The sequence below is a fragment of the Antechinus flavipes genome, chromosome 3 (assembly GCF_016432865.1).
Source record: "Antechinus flavipes isolate AdamAnt ecotype Samford, QLD, Australia chromosome 3, AdamAnt_v2, whole genome shotgun sequence".
NCBI lineage: Eukaryota > Metazoa > Chordata > Mammalia > Dasyuromorphia > Dasyuridae > Antechinus > Antechinus flavipes.
The window spans coordinates 165,407,725-165,435,464 of NC_067400.1; the positions used below are offsets into that span (position 1 = coordinate 165,407,725).

General features: G+C 31.6%; 1 protein-coding gene and 1 pseudogene across 1 annotated transcript in view; one reads left to right on the top strand and one right to left on the bottom strand.

Moving 5' to 3' along the window:
• The window catches only part of MYO16 (myosin XVI), a 722,870-nt gene that overhangs the window by 105,186 nt on the left and 589,944 nt on the right, over window positions 1-27,740 (top strand). Inside the window, exon 4 of the mRNA XM_051984178.1 lies at window positions 4,561-4,704. Coding sequence (XP_051840138.1) covers window positions 4,561-4,704 — 144 coding nt within the window. The remainder of the gene's footprint in view (window positions 1-4,560; window positions 4,705-27,740) is intronic.
• On the bottom strand, window positions 17,306-27,606 carry LOC127553358 (farnesyl pyrophosphate synthase-like; annotated as a pseudogene).

Below are 27,740 nucleotides of genomic sequence, written 5' to 3' on the forward strand. Positions count from 1 at the left end.
GGGGTTCCCACAAGTCTCTGCCCTGTGCAGAATCCTAGGGGGACATAACCTCAAACCTCTTCATTTGACTCCCTGACCTTCAGGAACCCCAAATCTCATCAGAGCTCAACATCCATATTTGATAAGCCCGCAAATGAATGTTACCTAGGAAAGAACTTGTTTGATAAAACTTCTGAGAAAGCTGAAAAGTAATCTGACATAAATTTAGGCTTAAACCAACAGCTTACACTATATTCAATTATAAATTCAAAGTATATATGTAACTTGGATGTTAGGCATTATATATTATTAAAGAAACAAAAGCATAATGATTCATATAACTTTCATTGCTGTGGGTAGATGAACTTTAAAACAAACAAACCAAAATTGGAATATAACAATTATAAAAGTTAAAAAAAAAATTTATTACCTAAAATGGAAAAAAAAGTCAGTGGTGGGATATATGTATATGTGTGTGTGTATATATATATACATATATATATATGTAAAATTTTAGAATCCACAAGATATAGATATATATTTAACAGAAAGCTATTTCCCCAAAAAAGAAAAGTGGTTAACAGATGGGAACAAATAATTTCCAAAATATCTGCAAACTATTAATAATCACGTGAAAAAATGTCCAAATCAATAATATTAAAAGTAATATGCATCCAAACAATTCTGGGAAGTTAATATCCAGTCCCAGGAAAAGGATGGGGATGTTTGAGAGTTTCTATAAAGAAAAAAACAAAAATGACCTATAGGTGAATAGATAAAAATATTTTTAAAACAATAAATTATTTCAAATGTGATAAATCAGTAAATAAAATTTTAAATATGGTAACTTTAGCATTCAAGTCTCCAACAGCAAAAGAAATTCCATCACCCAAAGCTGCTTATTTGGGTCACTGGGATGTTCTGGCTCTTAGAGATAATTATATCCTTCCTTTCTATTGTATGCTTCATGCTATGGGAAATGTGTCATGGGATGGAAACAATTGGGAGACACCATTAGAGAATTAAATTAATAAGGCAAAGGTAGAAGGTGAGTTATTACCCTGTCCACATTCTATTCTTTAACAAATAACTTGCAATCAAATATTACAATACTATTATACATGATTTTAGCAATAGAAAATTACATTTGTTTGTTTTTGAGACTGGGTCTTTCTGTCTCACTTTCTGAATGGGACTGCTTTGATTTCCATGGATTAACTCCACTGAAGATCAACTTTGAAACTTTGGTTTCATTTTTTACCTGGACTGGTTGACCCCTCTTTAGAAACCCTGGTAATTCATCTCAGGGACTCTTCATATTGTTGCCAAACTTAATGTAGATATCTAATCAGTTTAGCTCACTGCTGTTCAGAACTCCCTAACATGAGTGATCCATCAGCCTCAGCCTCTTCGATAACAGGGATTATAAGATTATACCATCATGTTAGGCTGATAATGACATCTTTAAAACACTTATATAAAGATTATATGATCATAACAATCCTTTTATGCAATAGTCTCTCTCAAGAAATGTGACATAAGGAAAAACAAAGATGTAATAAAATAATGCTAAGATAAAGAGGATGATCTAAATAAATAGAAGTATAGAAGCCAAAATGAAGGTATTTTATATGGATCCATATGGTAGATCTTGGACCACGTAGTGGAAATTGAAGAGAGGAAGATTTGGGCTTGAAACAAGGGGGGAAATCTTAACAATTAAAGCCATTAAAAATTGGAACAGATTTCCTCAACAAATACTGAGTTTATCAGTATTTAAGGCCTCAAAAGGACCCTAAATCGTGTGGTTTTTGATGATATTGTACAACAGATTCCTGCCCAAATTTAGACTGGATGAAATTTTTGGTCAAATTCTGCCTAAATGAAATTATTTTTCTGGTATCTTCCAACTCTGTTCTTCAATGATTCTCAAACTCATTTATGTTATGAAAAAGATTGTCCAAGGATAAATCAGGCATAAGAAGCATCATGACAAGATGAATAGAAGAATGACCTTTAAATCAGGAAGACTTGACTGAAACTCCTCCTCTGACATATATTATCTGTGTCTGTGGGCAAGTAACTTGATAACTCAATGTAAAACAACTCTAGAAGCCTATAAGTTATATCACATATGTATTTATACACATTGCTAGATTAGGTTCCTGTACAGGTAGTCCCTTGCATTAGGAAATCACTACTCTAAATAAAATAGCTATGATGTATATATGTGTGTATGTATGTGTGTGTATCTATACATAGCTATAGATGATATATATAGATATAGCTATATTTTCCTTTAAGTGGTCTACACGCCCAAAACCTTTAAGGAAACAAGAGCAGAGTCAGTAGTGAATTTATAATAAATTTAATAAGCATTTAACATATTTAACATGTATTGGACTACCTGCCATCTAGGGAAGGGGATAATTTGGAACAGAAGTCTTTGCAAAGATCAATGTTGGAAAATTGCCCATGCATATGTTTTGTAAATATGTTGATGGAATGGAAAGTTTTGTGATGGTTATTTTATATCTGTTGGATCAATCCAGTACTAAATCTTTTCTATCCTTTTATGATTTTTATATTTCAGTGTCAAAAATATTATGTTCTCTTTGTCATTCTGACTACAGAAAAAGAATGATTTCCTTTTATCATCTAGCTTGCTCTAAAAGACTGGTCTTTCCTGTATTTTTATATAAATAGCAAAATATTTGAAATGATGGGAAAATTTTACTATTATTTAAGGAATAATAACTCATAATTCTAAACTTTTTGTTTATCTTTCTTTTGTATTATTAAATTAATGAATAAATCCTAAAATTTCAATTTAAAAAAAATATTATGGAAGAAATTGTAAAATTCTGTTCTCTGTGGTTTGTAGTTTTTTAAAGTACATGCATATTAAATTTAATAGATGTAGTAACAAAAATATTCTGTGTCCTCTCCTGTACTTTAAAAAATTCACATTCTAATTTTAAACAACTTTATTGTTTATTGTATGTAGGGAACATAACTCTCACACACTACATTTTTTATTTCCTGTGCTTCATACATGATAATTCCATTTCCTTATCTCTTTGCCTTTGTTCAAGCTCTCTATCCTTAATGCTCTGTTCTTACTTGTGGAAGTTTCTTACTAACTTGTGTAAGTATATATCTAGAAATTCTTCCTTATCACAAACTGCAAATAATTTTTTTGTAAAAATCCATTTCTTTTCATTTTTATATTCCTCAAATAAAAATGCACAAAGCCTTTTGGCAGAGTTAATATTATCATACCTGTTTTATAGTTGAGGGAACTGAGACACACAGAAATTAAGTGATTTACCTAAGATTACACAGCTAGAAAGTATCTGAAGCTGTATCTGAATTGGTCTTTTTGACTCTAGACCAAATGCTCTACTCACTTTACTATCTAATTGCCTTTAAGTTAATTGAATTGATTCTTTCTCCTCTGCTTTCTTACTTTGCTTTCCCTATACCTTTAATTATGCTGTTTCCTTTATCCAGAATTAACATATGTCCTCTTTAGAACTAATATGCTTAATGCACAATGCAAGTACTACCTCCCTCTATGAAATTTTGCCTGATTACACTATTGATTAGTAAAGATCTCAAATGATATTTGTTTTATATCTCACAAATGTATGTGTTATTTAGTGCTGAGTATTAACATTTATTTTGCTTGGTTCATAGTGGGCACTTAATAAATGCTTATTGAATGATTGATAATTCTTTAGTATTGTGTTTTATACTATCAGTTTTCCTAAACAGACAATAAGATTACTATATGGATAGCATTTGTTGTTTCTATTTCTTCCCATTGACCAATTAATCAAAAGCTTTGATTAAATATCTTCTATGTATCACACATTGCTTTAGGTACTAGGTACTTAATACAACCACCCCCTAACTATTCCAGTCCACAAGCAATTGACATTCTGCTGGGGAAACAACTTATACACATATAAGTAAATATGCAATATTTACCAAGTAAATAAATTTGTCATTATGTTGGAGACATACTAGTAAATTGAAGGATCAAGGAAAATTTCACTGGGCACAGCACTTAATACTGACGTTTGAAGGAAATTTGAAGGAAACTTCCACAAGTAAATAAGAAACTTCCACAAGTAAGAACAGAGCATTAAGGATAGACAGCTTGAACAAAGGCAAAGAGATAAGGAAATGGAATTATCATGTATGAAGCACAGGAAATAAAAAATATAGTGTGTGAGAGTTGTGTTCACTACATACAATAAATACTAAATTGCTGCTTAATATATTAAACTGAAATCAAATTTTATCCTTCTTTTCTTTAGACTGGATAATCTTACCTTATATCCCAATTGTCATTTTCCTATTGACTTTCCACTGTCTTCACTTTTCATAATCTTAGTATACCTTTTCAGATGCCACATGCACCACTTTCCTCTTTGGCAAGAATACGGAAAAATCCTACTCTTGTCAGAGCTTTTGGGGAGTTGGAACCAAAGATTCTTCAAGTATTGCTTATTTGGAAAATGATTTATTATCACCTTTCCATATTTTACAAGTTATTTTTTTTTCCAATCCCAGTGTGCTCGCTATGATAATGCCTTCACTGCAGAAATTCTCATTGAACAAGGAGTGAATGTAAATCATCAGGATGAGGACTTTTGGACACCAATGCACATTGCCTGTGCATGTGATCACCCTGATATTGTTCTGCTACTGCTTTTAGTAAGTAAAAGGCTTTCTTCTTTGTGACTATTTGAAATATTAAATGATATTAAAAAGTTTATATCCTTAATTGATGAAGTCATAAAAATATTCACTAAATCATTTAAATAAAGGTACATAGTCTGGTAGTTTAATTGTCTTAGAATCCTGATGAGAAATAATATAATAAAAAGTTGAAGTTTCTGATTGTATACCATAAATTGAGTTGTTTAAATGTGATGTCAGATGCCATTACTGGAAAGGGAAATGCTCTTATAACCAGCATGTTGGTTTCAAATAGGGAAGTCAGATATACATTTTTTTTTCCTTCTCTCCATCACTTTCTTTTTTTGTAACTTAATTGGAAGAAAGAGATAAAAAAAATTTTTTACTTCATGGGTCTTCATTATGTCAAATAAAATGTCCATGAGAATAATAAAAAGAGAAATTATTTCAAATTGTTTGAGCTAATTTCAGCTGCATGAAAATGAAAGCCTTTAATGATAGACAGAGGCATGGGAAGAATGAAAATCATATTGTAATTTAAGGTTATTTTCCTTTTTCTTTATTAGGTCTTTTGTTTCTAAGACTTTGGACTTTCATCTGAGCATCTATATCTTCCTAATGTTGGGATGTGGGTGTTTTGGCTTGATTATTTTTAGCAAGGCATTATAATATATATAAAAGAGTTCTGGGAAAGAAGTAGAAATGTAGGAGGATAAATAAAGGGAATCTTCCCTTCCTTTATGGAGATTTAACAAAAGTAACATAAAAATGAAAACTACTCTTGAAAATAGGAATTTTCAGAACATGCCATAGATTTCTTTTTGGCTTATTTTCTTTTTATATCTCTTAGGAGCTTATATGAATATGTATGTCTATATACATATCTACATGTACATGTTTATATTTGTATGCACTGTATGAGAGTATGTAGATATACATATGTGTAAGTTTTATAACAGGGGAAATGTATATCCCCTAAAATCTTCTTTTGTGTGCCTTTGGAGGAAATATAAGATGCTGTAATAAACTTGGGCAAAAAAAAAAAAAAAAAAACTTGGGGAAAATAATTAATTCCTTACAAATGATGAAGAGTCAATGAATCATTTCCATGTTTTCCACTTTCTAAAAGACCATCATATGAAACAGCAGAAAGAACTACACTATAGATAATATATTTGCAGGACAATAGACAGGGAACAATTTGGTCAACACATAAGCATGATGTTTCTTGAAGAAAAATGTGATCATATGATGTATTATGGAGTACAGAATGTTGGTGTGAAATCCCTTTCTTTGTTTGACTTTAAAAATGGCTTCCAGAGGCAGTTGGGGGAACAGTGGATAGAACACCACTTCCAGAGTCAGGAAGACCTGAGTTCAAATCTGGTCTCAAACACATAACACTTCCTAGCTGTATGACCCTGGGCAAGTTCCTTAATTCTAATTGGCTCAGCCAAAAAAAAAAAAAAAAAGGCTTCTAATAGTGAGATCTTCTCTAGATGTGAGGAGATTGGAATGAAGATTCATTTAGATTTTTTCCAGTATGTGATTACAAATATTTTTTAACGTTTATTTTCAATATATTCTGGGGCAAAGCCCTTAACTGGTTTGAATCACTTTTAAATATATCTGTGTATTTAAATCACCTAAGAGGTTTTTGTTGAATGGAATAAAACTGTTACTATAAAATGTAATTTGATTGAGTTTGTTTGTAATTACCTGTGTGATTTCCAATAGACTAGAATTAGCATCTCCTCCTGGAAGGTATTTCTCTATGGAGTTTTCAGTAGCATTCTAAGATTTTTTTATAATTCATAGTAGGTACACACTGTTTCCTATATAAAGCCTTTATCTTCAAATAATCCAAAACTCCAGAAATAATGTAAATTGGTGACATGTTCATTGATGGTATCTCCTGACCAAGAGCAAATCACATTTTATTAATTCATAATGATCTTTGAAGATACTTAAGGATTCCAGAAGGTAAAGGTTTAAAGGGAGAACAGTCTAGGCATGGGGACACAGAAGCCTGGATGTGATGTGCCTATCCATGTCATGAGCAAAAAAGTAGTTGGACTTGACAAAAGAGTATATGAAAAGTGTAATGAGAAATCAGTTTGGAAAGACAAGTTAGATACAGAGTGTCAAGGGTATTGAAGGCTTGAAAGAGGAGCTTATAATGTGGTGGCCTTGTAGATTGAGAATTGGGAATAAATAGGAGAGATATTGTAGAAATAATATTGTTAAGATTTTAAAACTAATTGGAATATAGAAGGTAAAAGAGAATACAAAATTGAGATGCACTTTTTGGTCCCAGACCTTAGTGATTATTAGAATGGTGACACATCTAATAAACTCTAGAGTTTACTAACTAGAGTTAGTAAAAGGGGTAGACTAAAGGGAAACAGGAAGTTCACTTTTTGATGTGTTGAGTTTGAGATAACTATAAACTATTCTGAAGGAGAAATGCATTTTAAGAAAAATTTAAAAATCAGTCACAAACTGAACTGACAACTAGTGAGCAATGAAACATTTTAGAGAATAGTCATAGAACACCTATTCTTTGGTCATTTAGAAAGTATTCAACTAATACTTCCTCTGTATTCTTCCAAATTGCAAGAAATTTACTTTTGCTGTTGGTATCAGGAATGATGGATCCTACAACAATGTTAAGGACCAGCAAAAATACAACAAAAGGAAATATCAGTTTTTGCAGTTATTATCTAATATTTTCTGGGGTTTATAGAACAGTGAAGAGAATCCATTGAATTGTTTTTTGTTATTGTTGTTGTTTTTCAACCATGTCCAACTGTTTGTAACCCCATTTAGATTTTCTTGGCAAAGATACTAGAGTGTTTTGCCATTTCCAACTTCAGTCATCTTACAGACAAGAAAATGAAACAAACAGGTAAAGTGACTTGCCCAGGATTACTCAGTTAGTAAGATTCAGATTTGACTCAGGAAAATGCATCTTCTTTATTTCAAATCTACTACTATATCAATTATTCCACCTGCCTGATCTAATTAAATTAATGCAGAGGACTAATTGCCCCTTTCACAGTGGTAGCCAATTGACTAACTGAAATAACTGATTCTCTACAGACAACAGTATCTATACCATAATGGGCAGTTGCCTATTTCCCAGTGAAAATCTGTACAGTTATGCCTTTGATGAGTTGACCAGAATTCATCTTAGCCTTGCCTACATCATTTTGGTAGGACTTGTATTGGCTAGTAAGTTTCATCTACTGAGAATGAGGACGGACTTTGATTAGGAAAAATTTTTCCCTACTAGCCTAAGAAGAGGCAAAGGAAAAACAAAAGCAAAAAAAAAAAATCATGGAAATTTAGCATGAGGCAAGATGCCAATTAGTACAATAGGAAGAAATATGGATTATAAATGTAAATTTAAATTAAACTAGAATTCTACTTTACCATTATATTCTAGACATATTTAATCATTTCTGTCATGTCCAATTCTTTGTGACTCCACTTGAGGTTTTCTTGGCAAAGATTCAAGATTTGGGCTATTTCCTTCTCCAACTCATTTTATAGATGAAGAACTGAGGAAAACAGGATTAAGTAAATTGACCAGAGTCACATAGCAAGTGAATGACAGAAGCTAAATTTAAACGTGGGCCCTGAGACTTACATGAACTGATGCTAAGTGAAATGAGCAGAACCAGGAGATCATTATATACCTCAACAACGATATTGTTTGAGGATGTATTCTGATAGAAGTGGATCTCTTTGTTAAAGAGAGCTAATTCAGTTTCAATTGATCAAGGATGGACAGAAGCAGCTACATCCAAAGAAAGAACACTGGAAAATGAATATAAACTGCTTGCATTTTTGTTTTTCTTCCCAGGTTATTTATACCTTCTGAATCCAATTCTCCCTGTGCAACAAGAAAACTGTTCGGTTTTACACACATATATTGTATCTAGGATATACTGTAACCTATTCAACATGTAAAAGACTGCTTGCCATCTGGGGGAGGGGATGGAAGGAGGGAGGGGAAAAATCGGAACAGAAGTGAGTGCAAGGAATAATGCTGCAAAAAATTACCCTGGCATGGGTTCTATCAATAAAAAGTTATTTAAAAAAAAGTGGGCCCTTCTAATTTCAGGCCTGGTTCTCTATCCATTGTCTCATCTAGATGCCCTTGCCATTGTACTACCATTTATTAGAAACCTGAGGATTTCATTTGACCATGTTATTTTTTCCTTTCTATGCTCACTCAATTTATATTTTCTTTACTTATTTATTAGGACATTTACTAGTTAAAATTGAGTTGTAGTAATGAATAATAAAGAAAAATTCTTAGAAGGTGGAAAAGATGGATGACAGAGCCAGAAGAACTACTTCTTCAGTGTTCTATACCTATGAATCATCTATTCTCCCAGAAGATAAATTAATTATAACCTCCAAAAGGGATTACAGAAATAAAAATTCTTTATTCACTAAGTCTATTTGGGGAGGGGGCAATCTGAGCTAAACTTTTGAGAAGTTTACTTTTCTTCCTTTTTTATCAGAGATAAAAAAATAAATTTTACATGTAGTTTATGTTCATTTATGTGATGAAACATGTATTCAAGAAAACATGGCATTAGACATATTATGTCTATTTATGTCTTTATATACATAAAGACATATGTGTCTTTATATGTCATATAAAGATAAATAAAATATATTCACTGATCTCATTGAGCTTACAATCTAGTAAGAAAAATGATGTACAAGCCTAGAACTATGATATGAGATAGGTCCAAAATATTACATATGTTCAAAGGAGAGATCACCTACTGTTGGCATTATTTATGTTTGATATTGCAAATTTTTGAAATTCATGCATATACCATGATTCAATTCAACAATCATTTATTAAATCTCTATTATGTGCTTGCATACTTAATAGCACAGAGCAAGTACTAAATTAATTTTTGTTAAATTGATCAGTGTCATGTTGTGAATCAGTTTGAGGCTTAACACTATATATAATAACCAAAGAAAATAGAAATATTTAGTCAGAAGAAAAAAAAGTATGGCAGAGCTTTGATAGCTATCTTCATGTAGAATTTATTTTCCTGCTTAATCCCCCAGAAGAGAACTACCAAGATTAGATATTGTGATAACATTTCAGTCAATATAAGAAGAATTTCTTGACATTTAAAGTTATCCAAAAGTATAATGATCTGTCTTAGCAGACTGATTTACTATCTCTGGAAGACCCAATTTCAAACCTTTTCTTTGATATTTGTTAGCTTTGCAGCCAAATGCAAGAAGTTTTCTCATCTTTAAAATTGAAATTATAATACTTATGTATGATATATATATATTATTTTTCATATACCTTAATTCAAGGCCATTCTTTCAGATGCTTTTCTGTTCATCCTTCCTAAAAATGTAGCACTCAGAAATAATGGATAGTTAAGATTTAAAACAAAACATTTTATTTGAATTATTCATTTAATTGAATATTTATTTTTGTATAGTGTCATACTTGTTTTTAAATAGTGTTAAGGTTTCATTAAATTATACACAAAAGGTGATGTTGATACTGTTTTCACAGGAAAAAGATAACACCAATGTTATAGACTTCCCATATTAGTTTTAGAAAAGCGTAACATCACTACAGTATTCAGAGCATGACAAGTGTCAGAATAACAGTTTAAACAGTATTTAAGTGGTGTGTTATTCAGCAATTTATTTAAGTTGTATTATTCTTTAAATGTCAATTTGATGCTATTAACTCATCCTTAGTAGAACACATGTTCTGAAATATTTTTCCTCTAGTAGGGAGGTTGAATTTAAATTCATGCAGTCACAATTTATTGCATAGTGTTTCTTATGAGAGGCAATATATTTGCTTGGAATGAATGACCAGTGTTAGTATTTAATACTGTGGCCATTGAGAAGTTAATTTATTTATGCCTCTAAAAAAGCAATATCTGTGTGTCTTTAGCTAACTCAAGGAATCTTCCACAGTCATAATTTAATCATGGTGAAAAGACAAGTCACTGCATTAAAACTTCAGTTTCATGGATATACTTCTTCATTTTTAACAGTAAATTCCAAAGGAAAGATGTATAATGAGAGATACAGAGTATATAAAAATAATTTGATTTAGCTAAAAGACAAAGTCTCATCATTTTGTGTCTTAAATTGTCCTATATTGTTCTGAGAAAGCCCTTTCTTAAAACTTCATTAGAATTACTGAATGCATACATAGGAGTTTCATTCTATTTTCTAATTAGTATTTTTTGATGTGGGTCTATCAGAAGGACAAGTATATTTTGTGGTACACTGACTTTGTGAGCTTACAATATTAGACATTTGCGGTTGACTTTAAATCACAGTTGCCTGGAGTAGGAGTTAAATGCTATAAACACAGGCAGACTTTTTGCCAAATGAATTACTCAAGCAGATGGTACTACTCTTGCGCTAAATACCCACTAATTTTGTACCCACTAGTAAAATCATACAGTTCTTACACAAAACAAAAAGTTATTCATTGAAATATCCTTCACTTGGGAATTTTTGGTAATCTAGCTAAAAAAATTATTCTTACAAACTAAAACATTTGAATTCATATCATTGCAAAGTAGAAAACTATTATTTGTCAATAGGGAAATTGAAATTTTAAATATTCAGGATATTAAAAAATTCCTTCAATTTGCTTTCAATATTTAAGCACAGAAATTATTTTATTAATATTTATGCCCTTAATTATTATTCTGCTTTTGTTATTCTAAAACTTATTTAATGCTCATAGCAACTTTGTAAAATAGGTACAACAAGATAAACATCAAGGTAGAAATTATTTTTAAAATATTTTTATTTAGAGTGGTTTGGGAGAAAAGTCCTTGAGTCTTGCTTTTACATCTTAGTTCTGTGTCCAATTAATGAACATTTATTGAGTGTCTAGTGTGTGTAATACATTTTCTTTTTTTATTAAAGCTGTTTATTTTCAAAAATATGAATAGATAAATTTCAGCATTCACCTTTGCAAAACCTTGTTTCATATTTTTTTCCTTCCCTTCCCCCCACCTCCTCCTCTAGAAAGTTATGTTAAACTTTGTGCAATTATGTTAAACATGTGCAATTCTTCTATATATATTTTCACAATTATCTTGGTGCACAAGAAAAATCAGATCAAAAAGGGAAAAAAATGAGAAAAAATGAGAAAGAAAATAAAAGTGCAATGTATTTTCCTAAATGTTATGGATGAAACAAAGATAAATAAGACATTGTTGCTACTCATGGAAAGATTACAATACAACAAAATATGTTATCATTTGTTTTTGCCAAATTAAATTTGATGTAGTGAGAAGAAACCCCCAAATGTGAAATAGTTTCATGAAGAAATTTATTAGATAGTTAGTAAAGAGAGAGAAAGAGAAAAGAACCGGAGAGAAGGAATGTCTATCTACCCAAATCTTTGTGAAATTACATTACATAGAGTTCACAAAAAAGTATGAGGACATTTGACTGATTGAGCTCACGTAGGCAGTAGGTAGTCTCTAAGAGAAGGATAACAACAGACTACAGCAAAGTGAATCAAAATGCAAGCTTTGGAGGAAGCCAAAATTAGCATAAGATGGGATTGAAGCATAATTTACAACTATCTGGCTTCCTTGCAACAACTCTGAGGTCAATCAATCTCTATAGTAGTAAACTTTTAAAGTTTGACATTTTCTAATTGAATAAAGCTAGATTCAAACAATATTAATAAATAATTAATCATTCACAGGAGAGACTGAGGCTGGCTGGAAGGGAATAAGCATTTGTTAAACACTTCTATACTAGTCAGTATGTTAAGCAATTTAGAGATATAATGCCATTTGATTTTCACAATGGAGGTATATGTTATAATCTCCATTTTATAGGTTAGGAAACTGAGGCAGACAGGTGTTGCCTAGGGCCACAGTAAATAAATATATTGTGGTCAGATTTGAACTCAAATCTTCCTGAATCCAGGTATAGTGCTCTAGCCACTGTGTGTGGCTCGAATGGCTCCATAGATTCAAATTTTAATTCATTTAATCTCCTAGTTTGGATATGTTAAAGCTATGCTCACTATGAACTAGTTCATAGTAAACAACCTCACAAAAGATCAGTTTATAAACTATAATAAGAATAAATTAATTTACATTGATAACTGATGAATAATCGGAATATTAAAGACGTCTACTGATTAAGATATTGTCTTCTAAATAGGAAATTCATATAGAATCACAGAATTTAGGAGCTGAAAGGGGCCTCAATGGCCTGTCTGATCCATACAACTTCTTAGTCCATTTAGACATTTGTTGAGTTTATTAAGTCAAAATAAGGAAATTTGTTGATTTCAAGAGTTAGTGTCCTTACCTATAATTATAGGTATATTAATTATATATAATTATTAATAATAGGTATATAAAAATAATTTCTCTTTCCTATGATACTATAGATTGCTAAAGCAACCCAATTATTCATATTTTCTGGTCAGAGTACCCTTCTCCTCCAAAAAGTGATGAGGGTACACTGGCACACCCTTGCTTTGAAACAATTCCAAAGAAAATAGTCAAACTCTTGTTGTTATAGCATTCTCTATATTATATTGCCACATTTAGGGAGTTAGAACTCAACTGTAGGTGCACTAAGAAATATCTGTGGGTAGTAGGCCTTTATAGAATCTACCTTTTGCCAGCTTCCAGACTGCATTAAAAGAGCAGGTAAAGTCAGAGTGGGGGAGATCATTTGGACTGTAATTTTGAAAAATTGTCATTCTTGTTCTGTTGTAGAGCTGCTTCTTTATGGAAAATGGAAAAGAGTAAACAAATTAAGATTTCTTTACAATAAAATAATGTAGCTTCATGAATTTGTTATTACTCTTATTTATATTTTTGTGTTTCTCCATGTCTTACATATCATTCAGAGACATTTGTATGTTGAATTGTACATTAAGCTGTGCAAGATCTTGGATAAAACAAACATGATAGGGTTTCATATAGTTGAATTTGTACCAAAACATAACAGTTTCATTATGGATAATTTTTCTAAAATATTTCATATTCTCTTTGACATAATGTTGACAGAAATCATGTGACTTTTTTAGTCAGGTATCTTGGAACATGTCTAGATATCCAAGATTATAGTTTAACTTATTTTGTATTTCAAATACTTTCCTCTCTTGTAGATAAATATCTTGGGTTACTTGTAAAAAGTAAAAAACTACTTAGTCTTATCACTAACATTTTAAAATCATCTCACAGCATGAGTTATTGCTAACATCATCTCACCTATTTTTAGTTGATTTTCAGTAACATATATATGTATATATCAATAAATTTTGTTTTTCTAATTGAGACTAATTAAATTTATCTTCCTCCCATGTCTCCAAATTGGAAAAAAAAGAGAGGAAAAAAAAATTTGGTCAAGTGAAACAAATTATCTCATTAGCAGGCTCCTATACATACATGCATTCATATATATGTCTCTCTGTATGTATGTGTATATATCATACTTCATCATTAGTCCTCCAGAATTGTGGATACTTATTTGGGAGTATTGCTTTGATTGGACTTATCATAACTCTCAGAGTTGTTTGCCTACAATACAAAAAAAGTTGTTTTTTTTTTTGCTTTTTTTAAAATCAAGCACCAAATATTTGTACTCTAGTGTGTCTTACAGAGTACATAGTTGTGACTACATATAGAGTTTAAAGCAATTAATACTGAGAATTTACATGCAAATATATACTATCATCATTGTTTAAAGAATATAATTCCCTTTTGGGAATAACTTGGAAATAGTAAATGTGTCCTTGCTTTTTGAAATCAGAAAGAAAATCTCTTAGAGTGCAGAATGATGGAAAGAAGAAGTGGTGTTTTCTGGAGTACAGCAGGCCAAATGTTATCAGTGTTTCACTCCAGTAACAATGGAATATTTGTGGGAAATTGGAGTGAAATTTGCTTCAACCTCTAGCCTTTTCAGTGTGAACATCTGATATTAATAATTACTTTGCCTTGAGGCTCAAGTGTTTCATGGACTGTATCTAATGGATAATGTGGGATTAGATAAATTGAATGGGGGCTTGCAGGCAACTTCTGATATACTATAAATTCTATCATTGCTAAAATGGTAAATAGTATTTCATAACCACAGTCCCTAGTCTTTATCAAATTACTTGAAGTGATAGTATATAATGAAATCTTTCTCAAACCTAGTTCACATTTAGAAGAAAATTATATATATACATATATATATATATAAATCCAAGTCAACTAGGAGTAAATTAAAGCTCCCGAATAACCTGAATTGCTTTAATAATAGAATGTGTTGATTTGGGTAAGTTACTCAATTTTTAAAATCTTCATAATGAATATCTCATTTTGATTATTTAGACAACAGGAACAAACAAGTGAGTTCAATGACTTATAACTGTATTATTGGATTTCTCTATATGTGTGTCACCAAATTCAACAACTCTAATTTATATCAATTCCTATGAAATCATCTAAAATTGAAAGGTGTATATATAGAGGTATATATTCAAATATACATGCGTCTATACAAACATATTTGTGTATATCCATGTATATATACATTTATATACACACATACATACAAATATGTGTATATACACATACAAAATATAGGCAGACACATACATGCATATACATACATATATTTATATATATATATATATATAATATATATATATATATATGTATATATATATATATATATATATATAGGACACTTTAGACTCCAAATAAAGTGTACCTCAAATATGTGAATGTTTAAAAAACACCTTTTTTTTTCCATTGCAAGGAATAACTTTGAAAGTTATGAGACGTCTAATCAAAGCCTTTCCCCCCCAAAAAAATAAGCATCTATTATTTTGGAGTACTGATGAAGCATGAGGTACACATACACACACACACACACACACACACACACACACACACACACACACACATATATATATGCACATACATATAATATATATTTAATAATGTCATTTCTCTTTGTTTCATAAATTGCCAGAAAGATAATATCTCTAATAACTCCTGTTTCTGTCTCTCTTTTTCTCTCCATTTTTCTCAGTCTCTGTGTTTCTCTCAGTTTTCGTTTCTCCCTCAGTCTCTTTCTGTGTTTTTTTTTCTTTGTATATCTGTATTTGTCTTTATGTTACTGTGTCCATCTTTGTCTATCTATATCCACTTCTGTCTCTCTCATAAACTGTGTAGATGTCAACACCAGCAGCTATTTATATAAATCCAGTATACTCAAGGAATATTCCAAAAGAAGCATACTGCATATGAATGCTGAAAGCAATTATCTTATTTCTCTAAATTTCATGTAGGAGCTTCCTATATCTGTGGCATCCTTTAAATGTCGTGATTGTTCTGCTGCTTCCACATTCACTTTTCTTCTCAATATATTATAAAATTGAGAGAGTATATACAATGATGAATAAAAGCTGACTTTGAATTCAAGAAAACTTGGGTTCAAACATGCTAAATGTTTGAGCATAAACAAATCACTTTCCACCTCAGTGCCTCCAAGCAGCTATCCAAAACTAAAAGCCATATACAAGAATGGCTGAATTATATCTATGCAGTGAATTTCTATCTCAATAATTCCTCCAAATTAACAAATAGAAGCATAAACAAAAAAAAAAATCCAATCCAGTGAGGATCTATTTGGTACTGTGAAATCATTATACTTTGAAAATTTGAATTTGGTATTTTATTTTTCATTCCTCTTAATTCTTACCACCCCCATATGTAATTGATTATAGGTATCATAGTATATCATGAGTATATACCAAAGAAATGAGAATTTTATATATATACATATACATATGTATATATCTTAAAATTATTATTTTCTAAGAAGTAAGGATGTAAAATTTCTATTGTGATTCACAATTGGTCTTTTCTTGTAAGGAGGTATTGTCATAGTTGTAAAGGTAATTATATGCTTGGGAGGAGAAAAGACTAGGTATACTTATTTGTCCTATCATAGAAGACATTAGCTTCTATTTTTCTGCTTATCATAAGATCATCTTCAAGAAGTAATTTTTAAAGGATGGAAATAGAGGGAAATAATCTTGTAATCTTTGAAACAAATACCATTCAACATGTATTTTAGTGTTTTATGATCTCATTGGTGTGAACACTTTCCACTGCTGTAAGTCAAAACTCTCAGATATCTTAGCAGACAGTTTCATGATAGAGTTAGTCTCTTGGTGATGAACTTCTACAAAATTAACTTGACTTAATTTGTAGATGACAGTTTTTCATTGTACCCATAGCATAGTAAAGTATTTTGTCCAGTGGCATAGCTTATATATCCCCAGGGCATGAGAGTGAGAAAAATAAAGATTACTATTATGTAAGAAATTCATTTCAGTTAGAGAGAAAGTGTAGCAATTAACCAGTCACTAATGATGCAGAAAGCTTTATGTGGTGCTAAATAATAAAACTTATAGTCATAAACATAGAATAAATATGCAGTATTTCTTTTTTTTTCAAAAAAAAAAGCTATTTATTGATATCATATCCTCTCCTAACTCCACATATGACTCTCTATCCTCCCATCACCCCTATGTCCAAGTCCTTGGTCACTTTTGCCAATTGCAGACCTTCTTCACCATTTCCAAGAAGATAGATGCGGGGAGCCAGGAATCAATGCTTTTCAATAAGCCCCATTAGTCTACTATAGTTTTCTTCCTCAAATTTGGTGAAAAGAGCAAGCAATTCAAGTTTCTCACACAGTTCCTTCACTTTGTCTGGATTTTTTTGTCCTTAACTCTCCTCCAGCATCTTTCTTTTCTCCAGTAATGCCAGCTGAAGGCATTTTATCACCAGCTATGTGCCTTTGTTATCCTAGATGTCAGTGCCAATCTTGCCAGTCACACTGGGGTCACCAAAGAGGTCAACGTAATCATGCTTAATTTGAAAAAACTCCTCCATCTTCAGAAGGATGCTCCTGGCATTGACATGTTCTGCCTCCCCATTTATATCTGCTTTGAAAATATCAGCAGCAAATGATAATTAGAAGGAGTAGAGAGCTATCTTCTAACAATATTCTTATATCTCTGTTCACTGAATCTGGGAAGATCAATCTTGCCCCAAAGGGCTGTGTTGATGAGATCAAGGGAAGGGCCTTGCAGTCTGCCAACTTCAGTCTGGTAAATGCTTTGAAGGAGTTCAATAAAATTCAGGAAATAGGGCTGCCCTCAGCAATAATGCTTCAGCAGGCAGTGGAGACAGGCTTCCAGCAACATGGCGTTATTGATTGGGACCCATGCCAATGCCAAGCTTCTTATACCAGCATAGTTGTCCCCGGTGTGTAAGAGAAGAATCTATGATGTCATCTGTTACAAGGAAAAAAGCCTGGAGCAGCTCCACATAATAGCCCACTGCTGGTGCTCTATGTAGACTATCAGCATCTTATTTTAGGGATTCCCTAGTTCCTGTAAGACTATAAGCACCAATAAGCTTCGATTATATTTTCCCCCAAGAGCATTGTACTCTACTACCTCCCTGAGTCTGATTATAGCATCTCCCACCTCAGGATGCCCCATGCCATCTTTTATCAGGATCTTTAAAATCTGAGAGAAATGCTGGATTTTGTCCAGCAAAATCTTGCTTCTCTTCGGCAAAAAACTGATTTCTGATCTCTCTTCAGTCTGGTAATAAGAAACAGCCACAGGCTTCTCTTAGGAATAGGGTGTCTTTTTTTTTTCTTTTTCTTTTTTCTTTTTTGTTTTGGAGACAAAATTTATGATTAAATCGATTTAAGATTTTTTAGTAAGGGAATTCGTTTATCAAATATAATTGACATTTTATATGTTAAAGAGTTACATGAATGACTCAATATTTAAGTGATTTGCTCAGAGTCATAGAGTCACAAAGGCAATATGTATCAGGCAGAACTTGAACTAAGGTCAATTGACTTAGAAGCTAGCTATCCATTTATTATACCACACATGTAGGGGCCCATTTAGTAATAAATAGTTAGAAAATACAGCTATATTTTAAGAAGATCAATCTGGCATTAGGATTTAAGATGGTTTGGAAGAGGAGTGGATTCAGAATGTATTGAGAAAAAATAAAATGAAAACTATATCGCAATAATGTATCATAAAATGAAATCCTAGAGTAAACAGAAAGAGAAATTAGTGAAGAGAATGAAAGAAATCCTATTTTGGAAAGAGGTATAAATTGTGAAATGTAATTAACCTGATTTGGTTTGTGATTGATTTATGTTTGAAGCAAAGAGTACTCACAGATGTATCCTGAGATATGTATCCTGAATGATTGACTAAAATGTTGTCCTAAATATGATAGCTAAGTAGTACAGTGGGTAGAGTACTGCACCCAGACTCAGGAAGACCTGAATTCAAATGCTATTCAGACACTTTCTAGCTATGTAATTCTGGATATGTCTCTTGCTTTCTCTGAGCCTATCTGAACCAGTTTCAAGTTTTCTTGGACCTCAACAAACAGGTTGGTCATAGTCTTTAGGAGCAAATGCCTGTCAAGGTTGGAAATCTAAATCCATCAGAGATGTAATGCTCTGAACTTCTGGCACCAGGGAAAATGAGTTCAGGACTACTAGTGCCAGACCTGAAAGTGTGAATAGTGAGTCATGTCAGAACACCATATATGTGGTGGGCTGTGCAGAATCCCAACCACACTTGAAAGAAAGCACAATATCCATCTGAAATCAATTTTGAGTATCCAGAAGTCAGTTGAGGAAGAGAATTAGGTTGGTGAATGATGAATTGCCTCATGCAAGAGAAAACAGATACTTTGAGATCCAGCTTCCAAGAAAATCACAATCACAAGGAGGGGAATCAAGAAGTAATTCTGATAGAGATAACAGTCATTAGGTATGTATTTTTTCATACAAAAAGGAAGAAGAAAGTCCAAAAAGGGGGAGAAAGGAAGAAAATCTTTCTTTGGAGATGGGAAGAAACTCATGAGGACAATTGGCACCTGGAGAATTTGGAGATCATGGACAAAGGGAGGAAATGTTTAGGCAGAAATATAAAAAAGTCAATCAAAGAATGTATGGATTAGTAGTTGGCAGCATAATCAGGGGCTTGGTGGGGGTGGATTGAGGATAAAATTCACTGTGTCCTCTAGAACACTTGTAATAATTAGCATTGTTCTGAGAGTAAGACACAATGAAAAAGGAAAATCTACTGGGTAAGCCCTACAAGACTGGGAATGAATACTTGGGAAGCTTTGATTGTATGAAGAATACAGAAAAAAGATAGAGATTAGATAATATTGTTTTCCTTTTGTTTTCTTTCTCCTTTTTTTTCCTTTTTGACTGATTTTTCTTGTGCAACATGATAATTGTAGAAATATTTATAGAAGACTTGTACTTGTTTAATATAGATTGGATTGCTTGCCTTTGGGGAGGGGAAGAAGAAGGGGGGAAGGGAGGGAAAATTTTTGGAACACAAGGTTTTGCAAAGATGAATGTTCAAAATTATCTATGTATATGTTTTGAAAATTAAAAAAAAATAAAAATAATATTCATGGTCTTCAAAGCATATAGAATGAAATGCTTTCAATATACAAATTCTTAGTAGAAGAAGTTAAAATTATATAAGAATAAAATGAGGCATGTTTCATTCTTGTCTTATTGTATAATGCTGGGACTAATCTAAAGTCATTTTTTCTGTGAGCCTAGAGAAGATAAACTATTATCTAAAAATATATTTAATTACCCAAAAAAAATAACCTGCACAATATTTAACATAAATATACAAGAATAATAAGATTGTGACTTAAGAAAATTGATATAAAATAAGTTTAAAATAATATATAAGAGTAGTTACTTCTACTATTTCATTCTTCTTTTGATGTGATTCAGATAAGAATAGACTTTAAGTCTATACCAGTATCTTAATGACTTTAAATTCTATAATATCTTCATTATGATTTGAGGAAATTAAAAGAAAAAAGAGAATTGGGAAAAGGCTTGGAATAAATGAAAGAATATGTATGAAAAGAGAGAATATGAGAGGAAGACAGAAAGAATGGTACAAAGTGCTTGTACATTGAGATGGAGAAATATAATTACCCATAAAAAAAACAGATTCTTGACCTTTCTTTGTATTAATGAAATCCTTCTCAGGGATTCTGAAATGCAGAAAAGTAAATTCATCAGATTGCAAAAGAAACCAATGGTCATAAACTTCTGAAATTCTATCTATATTTGCCTTTTCCCCGCCCTCCACATATATTTTTTTAAAATATTTGGGTATCTAAGAACTCCAATTAGAACTCCTAATTAGTAGAACCAAGAACAATAGACTTCAATCATAATTACATTCCTCCTATATCTTCACCTTCAAATAAAAATGACCAATGATAGTTAAATGTATGATTACAAAATGTCATAAAAGTACATTATTTATTGTTGAAGTTATATTCTTCCATATATAATTTTATTTAAATGACATATGATCAGGTCAGTGCTTTGTCTTAGTGAAGTAAACAAAATAATCTTATTAGTAGAAGTTATGTTCTTATAAAATGTTTGTGTTTGGTGATTGAATTTTCCCAGAGCTCTAAGGAATTATTTAGTGTATTGAGGAGGGGGATAGGAAGAGAGTATTGAATGGCAGGGCAGAAGGAATGTTTTTTGTAGAAATAAAATAGTTCCTGAAATAACCAATGAGGAGGAGGAACCCAACATGTTCCAGTGTTTATTTTGTGAATGAATGATTTAAATTTAAATGAGACAGATCTTAAATTCTAACTGATGCCATCTTTATAGAATGAATTTTTGTTAAATATTTATAGATGACTAAATGCAACTAATAATATGCCCCCATATAAATATGACATTTTATCTAATAAATAACGAATCATTTTATAAAGTAAAAAAGAAACTCTAGCCCTTTTATGGAAAAAAAGTTCTATGTGTAGCTAATTTCACAAATTCAATTTTCCATTAAAGTGGTTGGTTAGCAATGAAATTGGATAGATCTCAGAATATTTTGACAACCAAGGAGAGCAGTAAGGAGCATGAGTTCATGAAATGCTGTTGTCAAAGGAATCTATTTTAATTCTCACATACATTACTGAAGACAGATTTATTAGCAAGTCAAAAATGGCTTGTCACAGTATATTAACCCATAGATTATTATGTAAAACATTAAAGGAAAAATTACTGCAGCAAAGAGAGCTTTGGGAATAATTGAAGAAAATAGTGTAGGTGAAGAGAGTAACACTAATTTGAAAAAAAGATAATATGGTAATAAGAACACCAGAGAACATACCTATAATCACATTTATTATGTAAAACAGTCTCAAGGCTCTAGCTCATTTTGTCTGCTGGTAATGAGTAGAAAGGAGGAAAAAAAAATGCAATTGAAAATGATTCTCCCATTCTACAATAGTCTGTGTAGATGGTGGTTATTTTAGCATGAGTAAATAGTTGATTCAGATGATTTTGTGGACAACAATTTCTAATAAGAATAAGGAATAAACAGAGCATGTAAAGAATGTGTGGAGAAACATGAGGAATTATTTTGAGATAATGAACTTGAACTTGAGGAAAAATAATTGCTGGGGTATATATATAACGCTTGTAGCAAAATGCTCATGAAATTTAGTTTACTTAAATATTTGCCTCCCTTTGAAATCTATTTGATTTAATTTCATGGTGAGCATAAGTGAATAAACTACTAAGTGTTTGGTGAATGAATTTTTCTAGAGCTCTAGGGAACTATTCAGTTGATTGGGAAGGAGGATGGGAAGACAGTATTGAAGGACAGGGAAAAGACTGTATGAAAAAAAAGTTCCTGAAAGAACTAATTCACTTTATGTAACTAATTGCGTTATTACATAGTATTTTCTTCACCCAAATCCCAATAACAAGAGGTCCAATAGAGTATAGCCAATTAAATTAAATTAACATTTAGTGAGCTCTGGAGTGCCAGGCACCATACTAGGTTCTATCTAATACAGACTAGAAAATATAGAGGAGATACACTTTTTGGCCTCTCTAAGCTTAGAATGCAGCCATCCAAGTGGACATACATACTAGTACTCAGAGAAAGATATGGTAGGGCAGCTATCCTTTAATTCACAAAATCTTATATAATGACTTTTAATTCAGGGTTCTATAAATGCACTGTTCAAAGGACTTTTTAAAACTATTCTAGACACCTTTTTGATGCTATGACTTTGCCTGTGGGGGGAAAGAATACTATTTTAGAGTGTTTGGTTGATGGAAAATCGTATGGATTCAAAAGCAAGGCAAATTGCAAAAATGGGTTTGTATAGCACGAGGATAAAAATGTTTGTCATTTTCCTAGTATATGGGAGATTAAAAAGAAAATAAGGAAGAAAAAAACACTGAAACTATTATGATAGAGCACACTTAAAGATAATATTCATTATTATAATCAATTTTCCTAAGACAATATAAATACATAGAATGTTTACTATGTAATAATATATATGTAATATGTATAACATAAAGATTTTATGTATATATGACTTTTCTTACTTGAGTGTTTTATTCACAAAGTGTTTTCTTACTTCTGACTTAGTATAAAATCCATTCCCAATATATCTGAATTCATAGCTTCTTGGATATAGATAGAGCAGGTAGCTACTATGGAGACCAAGTAGATCAAACCCCTTGTTTTACAAATGGGGAAAAAAAGAACTAGAATAGTTAAATTAAATGACTAGGTTCACACAGCTAGTAACTATCTAAATCAAGATCTACACTCAGATTTTTTTGACTCCAAATATACTGGCCCATCCAATGTGACACTTGACTTGTATCCATTGATACTTTTTTCTCCAGAAGCATTAAAACAGACAGACAGACGGCATACATATAGTCTTATTTTTTTTTCTATTTGTTTGTTTTTTTTTTTTTCATTTCAGGCCAAAATGTATCACCTTTTCAAGAGAAAATATATTTTTCTTTGAATATTTGTCTTGATTAATAGTAGATTATTCCGTATATTTAGAGTATCCCTTTGATTTTCACAGTTCTCTAGTAAAGGTCTCATTTTCAAGGAATAACATACTAGGAACTTATTGAAATTTATGAGAGTAAAAGCCATTCTCCAACATATAAGTTGTAAAAATGGACAGTTTTTGAGGAAAGAAATTCAAGATTTCAACAATCATATTAAAAATGCTTTTACATTAATAGAGAAGTACAAATTGAAGGAACTTTGAGGCTTTACCTTATACTTATCAGGCTTTCAATAATGCCAAAAGAGGAACATGACAAATGTTGGAGGGACTATGGGAAAATGGATATAGTCGTTCAGTATTGGTAGAATTCTGAAATAGTCTAGCTGATCTTGAAACATATTTGGAACTATGCCCAAAAAGTTAGCAAACTGTTTGTATCCTATGACCCAGCTATATCACTGCTAGCTGTCAAATAGTCCTCTATTCTGAAGAAATGAAAGTGGAAATGGATCTTTATGTACACAAATATTTTAGAAGCTTTTAGCCAAGTGCTAGAGATCTATACTGTCCTATTAGGAAGATAGCAAAAATGCTAGAATATGAATATTAATGGAAAAATATTATGCCAAAAGAAATGATGAGGTAGATATCAGAAGAAACTCGAAAGTTCTTTATTGCTTGACTTGACAGAGCAAAGTGAGCAGAACTAAGAGACTACGTTATACAAAGATACTATTAGAGAGCAAAACAACTTTGAAAGACTTTTTGAATTCTGATTACCTCAATAATAATTTTTAAATGTATTTTCAAATCATATGCATAGTCCTCAACACTCACCCTTGCAAAACTTTGTGTTCCAATTTTTTTCTTGTTCCCTTTCAACTCACCTTCTCCCCTAAATGACAAGTAATCCAATATATGTTATATGTGTGCAATTATTTTATACATATCTCACAATTATTATGCTGCACAAGAAAAAATCAGACCAAAAAGGGGAAAAAATGAGAAAGAAAACAAAAAAATTAAAATACTGTGTTGTGATCCACACTCAGTCCCCACAGTCCTCTCTCTGGGTGCAGATGGCTCTCTCCATCATAAGACCATTGGAACTGTCCTGAATCACCTTGTTGAAAAGAGCCATGTTCATCAAAACTGATCATTATATAATCTTATTGTTGTTCTGTCTTGGTTCTATTCACTTCATTTAGCATCAATTCAAGTGAGTTTTTCCATGTCTTTCTAAAATCATCTTGATTATCATTTCTTATAGAACAATAATATTCCAAAATGTTCATATACCATAATTTATTCACCTACTCTCCAACTAATGGGCATCCATGTAGTTTCCAGCTCCTTCCCACTACAAAAAGGGCTGCTACAAACATTTTTGCACATGTGGGTCTTTTTCCCTTTGTTGTGATCTTTTTGGGATACAGGCCAGTAGAGACACTACTGGATAAAAGGGTATGCACAGTTTGATAACCCTTTGGGCATAATTCCATATTGCTCTCCAGAATGGTTGGATCAATTCACAATTCCACCAACAATGTATCAGTGTCCCAGTTTTCCCACATCCCCTCCAATATTCACCATTATCTTTTCTTGTCATCTTAACGAATCTGAGATATGTATAGTAGTACCTCAGAGTTGTCTTAATTTGAAAAAGAATGAACATGAAACATGCTACACATCTCCAAACATAGAGATGATGAACTTAGAATTCAGAGAGAGAGAGAGAGTGAGAGAGAGAGAGAGAGAGAGAGAGAGAGAGAATGACAAATGTGATATATTTTCTCACATAGCTAATAAGAGAGAGTATTTTGCCAGACTATCCAAATATGTATGAAAGGATGTTTTTAAGTTTTCCATTTAAAAAAAAATTCCTCAATAATGGCTTAGCTAATAACAACAAACTTTTAAGTTAGAAAATAAAAGTAAATGGGGCAGCTAGATGGCCCCATGGATAGAGAGCACCAGCCCTGAAGTCAGGAGGGCCTGGGGTCAAATGTGGTCTCAGACACTTACCACTTCCTAGCTGTGTGACACTGGGTAAGTCACTTAATCCCAATGGCCTCAGCAAAAAAATAAATAAATAAAATAAGACTAATAACCTCAATAGGAATCACAGAATCTAAAATAAGAAAGGAAAATCAGAGATAATCAGAATCTAATATTGACTTCAATGTGAATAACATAATTCACTTTTTTTTTCTGAGACAATTGGAGTTAAGTGGCTTGCTCAGGGTCACACAGCTAGGAAGTACTTAAGTGTCTGAGGCCAGATTTGAATTCAAGTGCTCCTGACTTCAGGGCTGGTGCTCTCTATCCACTGCACTATCTAACTGCCCCTCATAATTAACTTTTAAATAATTCTTATTGTTAAGGTTTTTGTGTTTTTTCCCCTTTTTATTCTATGGCACTTTTATCTCAATGATATGGATATAATCTCATATTTTATATATGAATTAATTCCTAGGACTTCTCATCCTATGTAATTATTTTTCTTAATCTCCCATAAATTCTCCTCAAGAGTTCCACATACCCCTCACCCCCATGCTGGGAGGTATATTTTAATTTCTTGATTTTCTATGGATAATAAAAGCACATGAAACTTTGTATCTTGGTTAATCTTCATACTTGTTTCATGACCAGGCCACCTCTTTTTCCAGTTACACTTTTCTCTTACAGTATCCTTTGTGTTTTTTCTCCTTAACAAACTTTTATTGACCTACTTATAATTATTATATACTTTTTCATTTCCCTTTAGGGAAAAAAATGATTCTGTGGTTTTTGTATAAGTTTAATATATGTTTATTAATGAATGCTGTTAATTGTAATTTAAATTCATTATAATTCCTAGAAAAGAAACTGAAAAGGTACACTAAGGTGTGACAATGCCTGAGAAATATATGATTATTTTTTAAACGAAAGAAAGCACAATTTTTTGTCTTTTATTATATATGAAAATAGTATACACCTATTTATTCACAATTAATGCAAAATTTTATTTATTTACCATTCTGGAACAATTTGACCTTTGCCAATCACAATAATTTAACTGGCTTGTCCTCAAAGATCACTGGTTTTGTACTCAGAATGTCTCAGTTAAATAACTATTCTAACACTGGTTTCCTTGAAAATGTTGATTTATTTCTCTTGACTTTGATTTACTTCACTATAAAATGAAGAGGTTCAACTAGATGACATCACAGTTCTAGCTAATTCTTTTCATTCCAAATCTATAATCTTCTTATGCTATGATTTGACAAAGTTGCAAATAGCTCCATATTAATTTGTGATTAATGATTCTTTTCTAAATAATCAAAAGATTTTGATTTGAGGAAAATTGTCAAGGAAGTAAATTTTATCTGAATATTACCCTATCAAGGGAAGAAAATCCTATTTTATCATATGTCTAGGTTCAGTTAGTATTGCCATGACTTTAAGCATATTTCAGCTGTGCTCTGAATGAAATAATGTGACTGATGCAACATTTATAGAAATGAACTCTTTGTGGTTTATAAATTTGATTCTGTTTATTTCTTCCTTTCTTACCTTCACATATAAAGAGTTGAAGGACATTCCTTTGACCAATATGTTCTGCTTTGTAAAGAAAAAATGGAATATTTAGTTACTTATTTCATAAAGGATCAAGAATAGTAGAAAATTCAGAAAAAGTAAATTTTTCTTAACTTATTGAACATGTGGGCCTTGATATATCATACTATATTTATTCTTATCCTAATAACTTAAGAAATATGCCTATATTTAAATTATTTTCTTTTTTGGCATAATTTATGTCTGTCCTTTGCTCCTGTCTTTTTATTTTTCTTTTTTAATATAAATTGCTTCTTTCTGGGAACAAAACAATATAATTCGTAAAATGCATTGCAGTTAAGTAGATTTACTCTGGCACATTATCATTATTCAACTTTTTCAAGCATACTGCCATGCTTAATGACTTAGTGCTATTATTTCAGGGAAAAAAATAATCAAAAACTCCTGTTACTGAATTTTGCTAGATAAGTAACCCAAACCAAAAAAAAAAAAAAATCAATTTTCTTCTCTTAATGAAAACCTAGCCAC